Source organism: Stylophora pistillata, chromosome 13 (assembly GCF_964205215.1).
Source record: "Stylophora pistillata chromosome 13, jaStyPist1.2, whole genome shotgun sequence".
Classification (NCBI taxonomy): Eukaryota; Metazoa; Cnidaria; class Anthozoa; order Scleractinia; family Pocilloporidae; genus Stylophora; species Stylophora pistillata.
The window spans coordinates 23868940-23884017 of NC_142531.1; the positions used below are offsets into that span (position 1 = coordinate 23868940).

Consider the following 15078-nt stretch of genomic DNA (forward strand, 5'->3'; position numbering starts at 1 on the left):
TGCAGGAACGCTTTCTTATACCTCTGTTATTATCAATAATATCACCATAATGATTACGATGATAATTATTATCATTATTATGATTAGGAGGAGCCCATTCACTCTTTTCTCAACATTGTGTTGTCTGACCTGGTGCCTTTGTCTTTGGCGTTTTTGGCGTGGTCTTCGCTGGTGGTCCCCCAGGCCCGCCAGGTCCTCCTGGTCCACCAGGTCCACCAGGTCCTCCGGGGCCTCCAGGACCTCCGGGGTTTCCGGGTGCATACTTGGTGGGCTTAGTTTTAGTACCAGGAGGTTTCGTCTTTGGTCCACCAGGGCCCCCAGGTCCTCCAGGTCCTCCTGGTCCACCAGGCCCTCCTGGTCCTCCTGGGCCCCCTGGCCCACCAGGAGATCCCGGGCGTTTCGTGGGTTTCTTTGTTGGAACTGGTTTTGTTGTCTTTGGACCTCCTGGTCCCCCAGGACCTCCAGGACCCCCAGGGCCTCCAGGACCTCCTGGACCTCCAGGTCCACCAGGGCCCCCTGGACCTCCAGGGCCGCCTGGTTTTCCTGGTGGCTTAGTCGTGGGTGTTGTCTTCGGTACTCCTGGTTTTGGTGGCTTTGTTTTTGGTCCTCCTGGGCCACCTGGTCCACCTGGTCCTCCAGGTCCTCCAGGACCTCCTGGTCCCCCTGGGCCCCCGGGTCCTCCCGGCTTTCCTGGGGGTGGTTTTGTGGTAGGCCCACCAGGACCTCCTGGTCCTCCTGGGGAACCAGGACGTTTTGTGGTGGGACCTCCAGGTCCTCCAGGACCTCCTGGACCGCCAGGACCACCTGGTCCTCCAGGGCCGCCTGGTCCTCCAGGGCCGCCTAAATTTCAAAATCGTGTAATGAATGTTTTGTGCTGTATAATATAAGGTATTTCAAAAGCCAAATTAGATAGACAATAATTGCCGTTGTAGAGGATGGAAAACACGTTAAAACCTTCCCAATATTCAAGGAAGTAATGAAACATTTGAGACATGATTCGGCTTTAATTGCTTATGACTTTTTAATGTAATACCCGACAGTGTTTCATTTTTATTTGACCATAATTGGCTATCATAATAACCGCATTTATTTTCGATTTTATTCCTATCAGCTTTGACTGAAGGCTTATTTACTGCAGTAAAGTGCCTTAAACACAATATTTCCCTTCGATAAATGATTACAGCTTCTATTGAATCCTGTTTAAAGCGACAGTTTTAGAATTGCGCTGCTCCCGCTATCGTGGTTTATTTTACCTGGTGTCCCTGGTCGTTTAGTTGTTGGTCCTCCGGGCCCACCAGGGCCACCTGGTCCTCCAGGGCCTCCTGGACCCCCAGGTCCCCCTGGTTTTCCGGGAGGCTTCGTTGTGGGTCCTCCAGGACCTCCTGGGCCTCCAGGTCCTCCTGGTCCCCCAGGTCCTCCAGGCTTTCCGGGTGGCTTTGTTGGCTTTGTTGGTCCTGTTGGTCCCCCTGGTCCTCCAGGTCCTCCAGGTCCACCTGGCCCACCAGGTCCTCCTGGACCTCCTGGACCTCCTGGAGTACCTGGTGGTTTTGTGGCTGGTGTTGTAGGCTGTCCTGCTGGAGGCCCTCCAGGTCCACCTAAGATATAACCGAAAAATACTTTCCCCGTGATGTTTTAGACTCGCATGTTTTTTAGCATAGAAGGTTATATGGCTCCTTCTGACTAAAATCTAAATATTTTTGGTAAGCTTTCGGCTATTAGTTCATATCATGAAGATTAGGTCTGACATGTATTGCACATGTATTGAAGAGAAAGCTTTCACTATACCCGGTCCTCCTGGTCCTCCAGGTCCTCCAGGCCCGCCTGGTCCTCCTGGTCCCCCAGGACCCCCAGGACCTCCAGGTCCTCCTGGCCCATTCGGCCCACCTGGTCCACCTGGTGTACCCGGACGTTTTGTTGGTTTGGTTGGTTTGGTTGCCACACCAGGTTTAGCAGTTGTTGGTCCACCTGGACCACCAGGTCCTCCGGGGCCACCTGGTCCACCAGGACCCCCAGGTCCTCCAGGTCCTCCAGGTCCTTTTGGCCCTCCTGGTCCACCTGGTTTACCAGGGCGTTTTGTTGGCTTAGTTGGTTTTGTTGGCACACCAGGTCTAGCAGTTGTTGGTCCTCCTGGACCTCCAGGTCCACCAGGTCCTCCTGGTCCTCCAGGTCCGCCAGGACCACCTGGTCCTCCAGGTCCTCCTGGACCACCTGGTCCGCCTGGTCGCCCCGGGCGTTTAGTCGGTTTGGTAGGTTTGGTAGGCACACCTGGTCGTGCAGTTGTCAGGCCACCTGGACCTCCGGGACCGCCAGGGCCTCCAGGTCCGCCTTTAAAAATAGGAAAATAACCTTTCGAACAATAGATTCTCACAGATATCATCCATTAGCTATCAATTAATTGTGATCCTTCCATTTTAACGTCCTTAACATAATGTGAGCTTCAGGTATCTTAAGCTGTGCTGTGGTTAGGTTTTATCATTCTGCTGGTTTTCGTTAATAGTTGTCTTTGTTCACTTCAAATCTAGTATAACGTGAAATTATTCATAAATGGTAAACGTGGTAGCTACACCTCAACCCATTGAACGGAATGAAGTTGTCGTTATTGAATCAGATAATTAACAACAACTGTTATGTCATCCTGTACCAAAATCGACCAATAAACTAGCAAGCCTGAGCAAGGTTGTTTTGAGAAAAAAAAAGAATGCTCTGTAGACAGGTGCCACCTCACACTCCATATACTTGGTAACACAACATCATTGTTGAATTTAATTTGTGATTTTGAACATCCTTCTATAGTCTTTGTGATACTGTAATTTTACTTTATTGTTTATTTTTTGTCCGTTTAACATATAAGACGACTCTTTACACATCACAAACCTGGACCCCCTGGGCCACCAGGTCCACCAGGTCCCTTAGGGCCGCCTGGTCCCCCTGGAGTACCTGGTTTTCTTGTGGTCGGCTTTTTAGTCGGCACACCTGGCCTTGGAGTTGTAGTCTTGGGACCGTTTGGACCTCCAGGTCCACCTGGACCTCCAGGGCCACCAGGCCCACCTGGCCCCCCTGGGCCTCCTGGACCGCCTGGGGTTCCAGGTCCCCCTGGTTTCCCAGGGGGCTTTGTAGTTGGTCCTCCAGGTCCTCCGGGTCCTCCAGGGCCACCAGGTCCTCCTGGTTTTCCTGGTTTCTTTGTAGTGGGGCCGTACGGACCGCCAGGTCCTCCGGGACCACCAGGGCCACCTGGACCTAAGTAAACAGAACATGAGACGGTATATACAAAAATCTTTTGATAATGATTGATAATATGCGCTTAAGGTCTGCTCCTAAGGGAAACGGTAAGTTATGTTTTCACGGGAGTCTCAATGATTTCCAAACGAATTCGGGGGTAACATTCAGACCAAAGGTTGATCTACGCAGGGTCACGTGATGACTAATCAATCAATCACAAACTTCCTTACAGCAAGCAAAACCACGGGCACATAACATATCAATATTTCAACAGTGCAAATTAACATGAACGTCCTCTTTTAATAGCAAATGAATGATTCACAACTCAGATGGATAACATGTTCTCGACTGTATTATTATTCATATATCAATTAAGATAACATTGTTAAGCCATTACCTCCTGGCCCTCCTGGGCCACCAGGTCCTCCAGGTCCCCCTGGGCCACCAGGTCCTCCAGGTCCCCCAGGACCACCTGGACCTCCAGGGCCATTGGGCTTGCCAGGGGCGTAGGGAGTTGGTGTTGTCTTCTTAGTTGGTGCTCTAGGGGATGCTGTTGTGGGACCTCCAGGTCCACCTGGTCCTCCTGGACCACCTGGCCCTCCAGGTCCCCCAGGACCCCCTGGACCTCCGGGTCCTCCAGGGCCACCAGGGCCCCCAGGGCCTCCAGGTCCACCGGGACCCTTAGGGCCTCCAGGACCTCCTGGTGAGCCTGGTTTCTTTGTTGGTTTAGTTGGCTTTGTTGGTTTTCCCGGACGGCTTGTTTTGGGTCCTCCTGGCCCTCCTGGTCCACCAGGCCCACCTGGTCCACCTGGGCCTCCAGGACCTCCAGGTCCAGCAGGTCCTCCAGGTGTTCCTGGTTTCTTTGTTGGTTTAGTAGGTTTGGTAGATTTTCCTGGAACGGGTGTTGTTTTTCCACCAGGTCCACCGGGACCTCCTGGGCCTCCAGGACCTCCCGGGCCTCCAGGACCTCCAGGTCCTCCTGGGCCTCCGGGTCCTCCGGGTCCACCAGGTCTGCCAGGTTTCTTTGTTGGCTTTGTTGGTCTTGTAGATTTTCCTATGAAGTAATTTCATCAGAGGTAATTCACGAACGATAAACAGGCTGACATAAGCGACTTCACCACTCTAACAGACACAATATTCAAGGAAAAACTACTGTGCAACAATTAAAAATATGCCTCCTTCCTATGTAACTACAATATTAGTTTTTTCGTATCTTAACGACTTACATTAATAGTATCGAGAATAATTTGGTATAAAACAGTGGTTTGAATAATAAGTATGGTACAACACAGTTTGCCAATCTCCTTCCTCGTTAGTTGGTAAATTAACATCTTGCTTCCTTTTTCCTGAAACCCCAACGAGGCTATACAGTCTAAAATCAGACATTAGGAAACCTCGAATGAACATGCTCCTTTATAGGTTACAGGCCAATTCTTGATCCAAACGTCGGCTTGAACATTATCTTAAGCTGACACTAATATCAGTTGGTAGCCTGGTTGCATGTCATGAGAAAAGATGTCATTCACTGACCCAATTTGTCTTAATTCCCAAATCATTTGTTCAGAGCTTCCAAAGTAAGCTTAGGTCGTACCTGGTTTCTTAGTTGTTGGTCCGCCTGGTCCCCCTGGACCACCAGGGCCTCCTGGACCGCCGGGCCCTCCAGGACCTCCAGGTCCCCCAGGGCCTCCAGGCTTACCAGGGGGCTTTGTTGGTTTTCCTGGTCTTGGAGTTGTCTTCGGTCCTCCAGGTCCACTAGGCCCGCCTGGGCCTCCAGGACCACCTGGTCCTCCGGGACCTCCAGGTCCGCCTGGGCCACTAGGTCCCCCTGGTCCGCCGGGTCCTCCTGGTCCCCCAGGTCCACCGGGTTTACCTTTGAAAGCGTGAAAGAAATAGAGTCAAACAGAGATATGGAAAAAAATTTTAACCGAAGGATGGGTCGTAAATTTCTTACCTGGAGGATTTTTTGTTGGCTTTGTGGTTGTTCCAGGTTTAGGCCCTCCAGGTCCTCCTGGGCCGCCTGGTCCACCCGGTCCTCCAGGCCCACCAGGACCCCCAGGTCCACCAGGGCCACCTGGACCTCCTGGTTTTCCAGGTTTACCTGGACCTCCTCTTTTTGGTGTTGTCTTAGATACTGCAATAAAAACGTGTGAATTGTTAGATGTCCTGTTGCCGGTCTTCCGATGATGGCTTACAACTCAAAAGTACCATTTCTAACGAACGCCTACCACTCTATCATCTTCTCAACTGAGAGCAGAATAGTTGAAGTTTGTGCGTCATGTATTCTATCCAAGAGATCATTAACATTATATGAGCAATCTGCACAAGTTTTGAATCAAGTCCACTCTTGAATACTAATTATACGGGACCAACATGACTAAATATTTTAAGAATTGTATAATACTATTTGACTTTTAATTGTCTCATTTAGCCCTAAAATTTTAAAACCTACCTGGTTTTGTAGGACCCACTGGTTTAGTTGGTCCGCAAACACATGGCTGAAGCTTTGAAACTGAGAGAGTACCACCCGCACCTAAAGAGTAACAAGTTAAGCATTGAGCAATGTATACGACATCTTAGATAAGTTATGTAAAGTCAGAAGAAGCTAAAGGAAAACATACTTTTCTCTTCCTCAGTATTAGGTTGCATCTACTGTCAGTGATTAAATCAGTGCTATTGATGAGGGTTTTTTTTCTGTCCAAGTAAAACCTTGTGCGAGGAAAACATGTGTTTTTTTTTTAAGGTAGAGAAGGTTTCGGGGGCTTAAATTGTTTAAACCTTGTTTAGGGCTTTGACTTCGACTATTTTTTTCTCAAACGGTAAAGAGTTTGTGGACATACTTCTGCTTGGTGTTTAGGCTAATTGAATACTCACTCAAACAGATCGCTTTCTTTAGATCGTTTGTGATGTACTGTATCTGCTTAAAGTCCGACGTGAATACATGCGTCTTGTCGGGATCGGTTGCCATAGAGTCCAATTCCTTTGCGTTGAAGTACCTTCCCACCCCTACTGAGTAGATTGTAATGCCGTTGGCTCGTAGTCTCTTAGAGATTCCATGTACGTCATCGAGTGAGCCACCGTCAGTAACAACCAACAATACTTTGCGAGCTCGAGTACGTCGGCTTCTCATGAAAAGCCTTCTGTTGGCAAAACTGAGAGCCCGACCTGTTCGCGCTCCCGTCCGTGGATAGTAGATTGGTCGGTTGAGAGCCGTGAATAATAGTGAATTACTCTGGTATCTGAAATTATCGAAAGTCATTGTTTAACTTTTATATTTGACAATTTATTTTTAATTTTTTTTTATAAACAAAAAAGTTCCTGGAAATACCAGGACCAGAACAGAGTCAGGACAGGCGTCAGATCAATTCCACTGCAGCCTGCTGGGTGAGTGTTATCCACCACTCGGAGATGTTTTAAGAGCTGGGAAAGAATATGTAGACTCTAACAAGGAGGGGAACGATAATTGCTATTACTACTGTAAGTGAGTATCTGTCATAACACCTTCGTTGGAATCAATCATTATGAACTTTTCAATTTTCCGTGGAGTGATTGAGAACGGATCATTAACAGTATTTTTCAAACAGTCAATCAAATTGGATATTGCGACTATTGAGTTCATGCAGATTTCTTACCTAATAGCGAAACGCGGCTTGTTCATTATTATAATGACAAAAACAAAAGATTCAAGGTTATATTTAAAACTAATTTTAAACAATTTCCCATACGATGATAACACTACTTCTCCAGGAGACTACCAACCTTCGGAAATTAAAGACCATCTTTGGTCTTGTTCCATACACAGTTAAGGACACTCGGGTATTCCTTTTGGAAATTGCGAATCCCATGGTTAGTCCTCGGACAAATTCGATAAGTTTTCGAAAGTTTCCGACACCGTATCTTTCAACACTTGAAGAACCATCCACTAAGAAAGCCAGATCGATTTTGGCACTACAAGCTGAGAGGATGTTAATGGAAAATAAGGCTAGTTAGATTTAGTGCTGTTTAAACATACATGTATGTAAACTGAATTGAGTTTATTTGATTATGAGAAGTGAACTTTTAACCCAACGCTGGGAGTTATTCCAATTATCTAAAGAACTGGCCGTCTGCACTCTAAGGCCAAGTTAACTGTGAATTTGTATTCTACAAAAACCTCAAAGACGCAGTGAAATAAATCAAAATTGAACGATATGCACTGATCGACGAGGCGTTTTAACTATTTAGTGTTCCTTACGAAGACACTGTTCCTGACTATTAGTTATACGTCACAAATGCTTATGCACAGCAACACAAAGACAAATTGACTAAAATAGCACTTTACGCGCGCTCTTGAAGGAATTAATTATAAATACCTTACAGATGTTGTGTTAGTATTTGGGATTTAATTACCTTGTGCTTTTGTTGGCTTTGCTGCAGAAAAGAAACAAAACAACAGTATTAGTCATTTTAATATTCACATGAAGATGTTTTAATTTTGGTCATTTTCTTATAGCCTTTTTTCATTGTTAATGTTTACAAAAAGAAGCTAATGGTATGGTGTGATCGTCTACCAAATGCTTTTTTTCGACTAATTCTATCTCATCTGATGTAACAGTGTGATGATACATCCCTTGACTTAAACACTGCAGTATTACTTACGACAAGGTGGACACATTCCTGGTAGCACTGTGGGAGAAACTGCAAATGATTGACTTGCAGGGTTGTAGATGTCATCCTTTTGTCCTGTGTTATCAGGTGCGTGTTGTCCTTTGTCCTCCAGATCGTCATCATCGTTATCATTTCGTTCATCATCATCTTCATCATCTTCGTCGTCGTTTTCATCTTCGTCATAATCATCATCATGATCATCGTCCTCGTCATTTTTCCTCCTTTCCTTTTCAGCCACCCGATCAGCTTCTTTCTCTTGTTCCACGGCTTCTTTCTCGATTTCATCCTTGTAATTGGGCTCGTTGGAAGGCTTCTGTTGTTCCACATTTTCCTTGTCGTGCTCTTGAGCTGGCGTAATAGTATTATTCTCTCGAACATTGTCATTTCCGTTCTCTAAGATCAGCTGCGATGTCAGCGGATTCGAGTCATTTTTTGTTAAAAACTCATTATTGCCGTCATCGTGTTTGCCAGTACTGTTGTAGAACTTGTCTTCATTCTGTTTAAAATTGTATCCGGCAAAGCTCTGCTCCGTCCCGTTAAATTCGTGGTAGTCATCTGCGTCTGAAATAAAGCCCTTCGTTTGTGGAGAAGCATTCCTGTCAGGTCCCAGTTGGTCCCAAGAGGAGACCCTTCTAGTAGAAGCTTTCTCTGATGTAGGACGTGCCTTAACTGGGTTTGCCTTACTGTTCTGGGCAGCAGGTCCGGGATTCACATATCGTGGTGGAGTTGGAGCCACTTTGGGCTGAAAACTCGGTACAACTTGAGGCTGGTAACTAGGCGGGTACCCTGGATAGTTGATGTAACCTTGGAAACCCTTATAACCACCAGTATCAGGGATACACGGGGGTTTACCTGGAAAAAGAAAGATGAAAATGTAGTGTTTGATAAGAGTACTTGACGAGATTCTTCACTCATCCTCCTCGTGGCATATGATAACTAGAGTGTAATGATATCTGTGCGAGGCGAAGTGTGTTTCAATTAGGAAATGCGAACGAATTAGTTGAGGGAGGGAATATGAAAAAAAAAATACATGAGGTGTAAACTGGTTTATTTTGCAACTAACCTGGACAGACCATGTTTGATGGACAACATGGCATTGAGGAGTAGGCATATTGCTGTCTTGGAGCACCCCAGGCTACAAATCGAAACGAAGAAAGCTTTAGAGTTAGTTGCTTTTTATTTACTTATGAATAAAGGCTGATAGTTTTTAAAGAAACTGTTTGGGGCTGCGTCGCTGGGGGTAACGAAATAATTTGGATATATCAACAAAGTTGAAATGGTAAACTGGCCACCGTAACGATTACAAAAGCTGACGTTTCGAGCGTTAGCCCTTCGTCAGAGCGAAGGGCTAACGCTCGAAACGTCAGCTTTTGTAATCGTTACGTTGGCCAATTTACCATTTCAACTTTGTTGATATATCCATATTATATTTGCGTTATTGATGCAGTACGGAAACCAACTGAGCTATACAGAGGATTGGACGTTGTTCTTTGGGAGTTTTCGAAGTATGTCCGTGAAGTTGAAGGCTTTATTTTCACATGCTAGTCGTGTTTTCTGACCTCAAAAATCTCTCTTTTTCTAAAGGTCAAACTTTTGCTTTTCATGTATTCTCGCCTATGAAGGCTTTTGAATTTAATGAAAGTTAAGTACAAAATGATACATTTTACACTTCTAATTATCTTCATACCCAAATTTTGTCTCTTGACCGGTTCTTCATCTTCGTACTCATCCTCGTCATAGTCTCTAAAAAACTCGTCGACTTCTTCGTTGTTGTAATTTCCACTGCCATCCTCGCCCTGGCTTGCCGATGTGGAGGTTGTGTTTCTTTCATCTGGTTCTTTTCTGGCGTCGCTACTTTCATCACTTTTATTCCTATCGTCTTTGTTTCCATTTTTCACTTTGTTCTCCGCGTCATCATTATCTTTATAATAAAAATTTCCTGAGCCAGAGCTTTGGTCAACCTCCTCCTTGAAGTAAGGTGTTCCAACAGTCTTATGAGCATAGGCTGTATCGACAGGTTTGGTTTCCAGTTCTCCTGCGGCATCATCCTTTGGCTCCTCTGTCTCGTCCATGCGTTCGTCTTTCGCGCTGCCCTCGGCCGAGCCTTTGGGCATGACGTCAAGTGTTAATGGAGACATTTGAGTCTCTTCAGATCCAGTGCTCATTGTTTCATTCGGCATTTCGCTCACTTGGTTGGAATCAGTTATACTGTAACTACTGTTGGAAACATTTTGTGCGTTTTCGTAGCTGTCTTCAGCAACATTTGGCACGTATTGGACGCTATTATTTGCAACACTTTGTGTGAATTCGTAGCTATTATTGGCAACGGCTTGTGTGTTTTCGTAGCTACTGTTAGGACTTTCCATATTCTCAGTGCTGCTGTTGGTAGGACTGTCCACGTACTCAGAGCTGCTGTTGGTCTGACTGTGCATATATTCATAACTGTCATTAGTCGGACTGCGCGAGGTCGCCTCCAAAGAGCTATCTGGAACAAATGATGGGTCATTTTCCTTGGACATATCAGCCACGTGATTAACACCGTCATTTGTGGTATACTCCGTGATGTAACTACTGTTATGTTTTGCATCGACGTCACCTATGTCTCGTTTTTCACGAATGTTAGACGCAGAGTGCTCCGACAGATAAAAAGATTTTGATTCAGCGGCTGAGCTCTCTGCCTGCCTCTTGTTCACAAATGAGGGCTGTGAATCCTCCACAGTGTCTGGCTCGTAATATACAGGTCCATAATTGTCTTGGCTGTACCATTCTTGGGCAAAAGAATAGTTCGCTACAAGAAGCAACAGCGTGCTTCGTAGCAATAATGAAATAATCATCTCAGCCCTGCAAAAAAAAAAAAAAAAAAAAAAATTCAGCACCTTAATATATTTTCAACCTTTCTCTTCAACTCAGAAAAGACAACCTGGACGCAGGAACATTCTGTGTAAAAATTTGACGTCTTTGGATCAAGACAGATAATGGACGAAGCGTCAATGATAACTTTTATACATCACTGTGTCTCTAATGCGACATCCTGAAGCGGAAATATCTTCTCTAAAGTTTTCTGAATCGGTCGATTTGTTGTGCTTGTTGATGTTTTTGTTTGTTTGTTCTAAGAGCTATGTTGGGGTCCATGACTGGCAAACCCGACTATGAAGCAAGCCGAGTCCTTTTGTCGCTGCATGCCGCCGCCTATCAAGACAATTACCAAACTTAGCACAGCGACAAAACACGAGGTGGCGAGACATGGCATTTTTCACTCTAGTAGAAAGGTGTCAGAGCTTTGCCGTCAAGGTCAAAATTCAACTCCGAAACATTTCTTCTTGTACTTTGGCAAGTAATCAACATCAATCACTAAACAGAGGTTTCGGATTCTTTAATATTTTATGCACTAGAACATTTTTTACAGTAAGTGTTGATTGCGTCACTTTACAGTACATCGAATTTATCTCATTGCTTGTGGAACATAACACTTCTAGGCGTTCCACCTGTCAAGATTTCGCTTTAAATTATAGACAATAACTTAGTTATAATACCAAGATCTAGACCGACCTGGAGGTCTTTCTTGGGCGACCTTTGGAGTCGACTTAATACCATTTATTTCTTTTTTTAAGTACGATCTCTTCCAGACAGACTCTAAATTTGCAATGACTAATTTGTGTCAACTTTTTATATTAGTCTATATCAAGCAAAACATTATTACAGCATAAAATGCTGATAGGTATTTGTTTGTTTGTGTTAATGTGAACATTTTTTTGACACTGACATACAGGTTCTCAGTTAGAAGCGTAAGGATACAATCTTATAAACGTCAAGGATAAAACAGGTAATTATCAGTCGAATGTTCCACAGAATTATGTCATCCCTGAAAATTAACCGTTATCCTTTCACTACCATCTACGAGAAAAGTCCGAAAACTAATTTTGTGAAATAAAAAACAATAAAAGGCACGACACAGCGTATAAGATTTGGAGAATTTCGCCTAAAGACACATTATAATAAGTAAGATCTTTTGACAGGGAGCCCACGTCACAAAGTGTGGTTTTCAGTGAGGCCCTGCATAAATCTAACGTAAGGATAACAGAAAATATAAATATGGTTATCAAGAAAAGGATAAAAGGGCATAATCAATAGAAGAGACTACATATTTTTAACAAGACGTCTAAAAACTGAAAAAGCGGAAATGTTCCTAATGCCGTCTGGGAGAGCGTTCCAGTCATCTACTACATGACAAACAAACCGATGCTGACCCCATGTACGCTTTTTTCAGCTCCATGATTGACTTTGTGGGTCACAGGATTAATTTCAAAAGTGCAATGAAAAAAGAAAAACCTTCCATGTAGCATGTTGTTACGTAAAGCGATAATTTCAAAACAGATTAAAATCGAAGAATCTAGAAAGTTATGTAACTTTTCAAAATCCGTATCAGTTGAGAGCTTATGGAACACTTCTATGTCAAACACCGATTGAAGCAGATAGGTGAAAATGTACGTATTCAAGTATATTCGTCATATCTTTTGGGTGTCGGAGGCTTTGCAGTAGCTCAGATTATGACTAAAGCCGGTTTTTTCAAGTCTAAACACTGCTCGGCCTGAACAACCACCCACGGGTAAAAAACGAAAACAGACTACAATGGCAAAACCTCAAAACGTCCTTGCCGGTTCGACATCGCCAAGGTCATCTCATTTTCTTCAGTATCCTAACACCTACGCCCCATCATAGGAAAAAAATCTGTACAAGAACTTAGAATAAACTTTAAAGACAAAAAATGAACTGATCACCAGGAGACGTTTCTATTTTCCTTTTTCTTTCTTTTTTTTTTTTGTCTTTGGCTTGATAACGTAAACTTTTCAAAGGAGTTCAAGGTCATGCGTTTTCAAAAAGTTACAACGTTGATTTCGTTGCCATATTGCTGGTAATTTTCCCGTTTTCGTGTCAAGAAAAGAGATTGTATAGCCTAATGGAGATTTATAGAATGTTCAGTCGGTTGATTTTTGATTTGTTCCTGCTCGTAATCTGATTAAAATTTATACTATAAGAGACGAAACAAAAGAAGCGAGGATCTTGAGGATGTTGAACCTCAAGACTGATAGCACATTAGCTGTGATGAATATAACTCGTTTAAATTACAGCCGAGGAGGATGAGTTCTACCTTCCATGATAATCGAGCGGTCTTACAAGCCAAGTTAAATTATTCCAAGCATTTACTTAAATTTGCAAATGAGACATCTTACCGTTGTCGTTCATTAATGTGCCAGTTTGGGAGGCTGTGCTCTATTGTAAAGAGATCCTTGATGTAAAGTTGTATACAAGGTTTTACAAAAGGGCAACTAAAAAATTCATGTCGGTCATGTTATGGTCATGTCACCAGTCTGTAAGCACTGCTCATGCCTTGGATTTCACTGTTATAAAATAGCTTTTTAAAAAAAAAATAACTGGTATGTCGAAAAACTTTTCGTATCATCGACTCGGTGATGGTTACGCCTTGATCGTCTTAATCACTTTTATCTGTGCACCGATGGGTGAAAGAGAAAAAATGAGAGATAGCTCGACTGTTTCGAGCTAGCTTGGTTTCAAACAGGCCTCTTCTTCTTCAGATATCGTTGCGTTGTTTATAAATATTATCATTTTAGTTTGGTAATTTATTTTTAGTACCAGCCTAAACGAAATAACACGGAAATTCCTAAGTCACTTTTAATCAGTTCCTTTTGAAAGTGAAAACACTTACGAAACTTGAATATATATGAAGCGTTAATAAATCGGGCTTAATATCACGAAGTTTTTTTTATAATATCACCTTTTACAACCCTTGATTCTGACCTTGACACTGTCAAACCACCAGATTACCTCATTACCATATATTCAAATTGATTTGATTTGTTTCCTTCAGTCGACAAATCGCTTTAGTTTCCAGTGAAGATGGACTTAACTTTTCCGAGGCATCGTATTCACTCGTTGAAAAATCTCTTCAACAAAGGATCAAGATAAAATATTCCAAAGGAATATTGTCTTCTAACAACTAAAAAATAATTTTCAAAACTTCATTTTAGTGAAGAATGCAACTGAAAACTTGGGAAAATAAAACAGTGTAAGATCTAACTCAGACAAATTTCTGCAAATTAGTTCTTAGATGAAACGTTTCCAAAGCGTTTTTCGTTTTAATAATCTTCGTTTTTCCAGTTATGTGTGAAAGAATAGCCTTGGGACCTTTGAACAGCATTCAACACACACCTCGCACACCCACCACTAGCCACTGTCTTAAAGCCCGTCTCGGTAGCATGTTAGAATTATTTTGACTGGTGGAAAACGGTTAGCTTTTGTTTTACCTCTTTATGCCATATTCAGGATAACGCATTATCAAACAAAGGTGAAATATCAAAATGGATGTGCCTTTAAAAGCCATAAAAACGCGTACGACAGTGTGTTTTATACTCTACACGCAAAAATGAGACAACTCAAGTCATTCTACGAAAAGTAGGCGAAGTTCATTTACTCATTACGCAGCCGACCCAATCTCCTCTCGTTTTCTTCCCTTCTCTACTAATATTGCACTTCGTCGTCTGAACAAGCTCGAACTTTATGGAAGTTGTACGTTGCGTTTGACCATCTCTGCTCTTGATAAACCCTGACAAGCCAGTAAAATTGTTAACCAGGAAAAAAGAGGTTTAATGAGTGAATTAAAAAAGTATCACTTAAGTTAACGTTAGCATTGCGCTGTTATCAGTGTCCTGTTGTTAAAACTTAATGGTGTAACACGACACGGGTTGTGGATAATGTGATTTTATTTTCGAGTGGGCATTTTTGGGTTTTATTACCCCTTTAAAATGGCACATGGTACTCTTTTTCCAATCATCCAAGAATTTCGAAGAACGTGTTTTCCCATTAATCTTCGGCTGTTCTTCCATATGTCAATAGTCTGCAGAGCAGACGTAATTTTGGCGACCGAATTCTCAGAATTTTATCTGCCATCTTTGATTTTCAGAGCAGCAGAAGGGTGGCGAGAGAAGAAATTTGAATCCAGGGGTTAAGCGACAGTAACGGCTCCCCGCCCCACCGTCCCCTCTAACTCAAACATGGTCCGTCGAAAAAACGATCGTCAACCCGCCCCTCGCTGCAGGCTACTATGCCTATGTCACATGACACCATAGAGATGACTGATTTCAATTTTCATCGCGTGACTGACGGTTTTGGGCGCGATCGCATAATCAACAGTACATT

At 43.5% G+C, this 15078-nt stretch overlaps 1 protein-coding gene across 1 annotated transcript in view; it reads right to left on the reverse strand.

Annotated features, from left to right (window-relative positions):
* Positions 1-10697, reverse strand: part of LOC111324565 (uncharacterized) — a 43224-nt gene extending 32527 nt beyond the window's left edge. The window contains exons 1-15 of the mRNA XM_088742459.1: positions 9406-10697; positions 9314-9327; positions 8927-8998; positions 7855-8715; positions 7606-7626; positions 6976-7171; positions 6091-6455; positions 5669-5749; positions 5171-5350; positions 4811-5089; positions 3617-4273; positions 2875-3237; positions 1786-2325; positions 1254-1595; positions 130-840 (exon numbers count right to left, since the gene is read on the reverse strand). Of these exons, the coding sequence (XP_088598585.1) occupies positions 130-840; positions 1254-1595; positions 1786-2325; positions 2875-3237; positions 3617-4273; positions 4811-5089; positions 5171-5350; positions 5669-5749; positions 6091-6455; positions 6976-7171; positions 7606-7626; positions 7855-8715; positions 8927-8998; positions 9314-9327; positions 9406-10697 (5974 nt within the window). The remainder of the gene's footprint in view (positions 1-129; positions 841-1253; positions 1596-1785; positions 2326-2874; positions 3238-3616; positions 4274-4810; positions 5090-5170; positions 5351-5668; positions 5750-6090; positions 6456-6975; positions 7172-7605; positions 7627-7854; positions 8716-8926; positions 8999-9313; positions 9328-9405) is intronic.
* Between the last annotated feature and the right edge of the window lie 4381 nt (positions 10698-15078).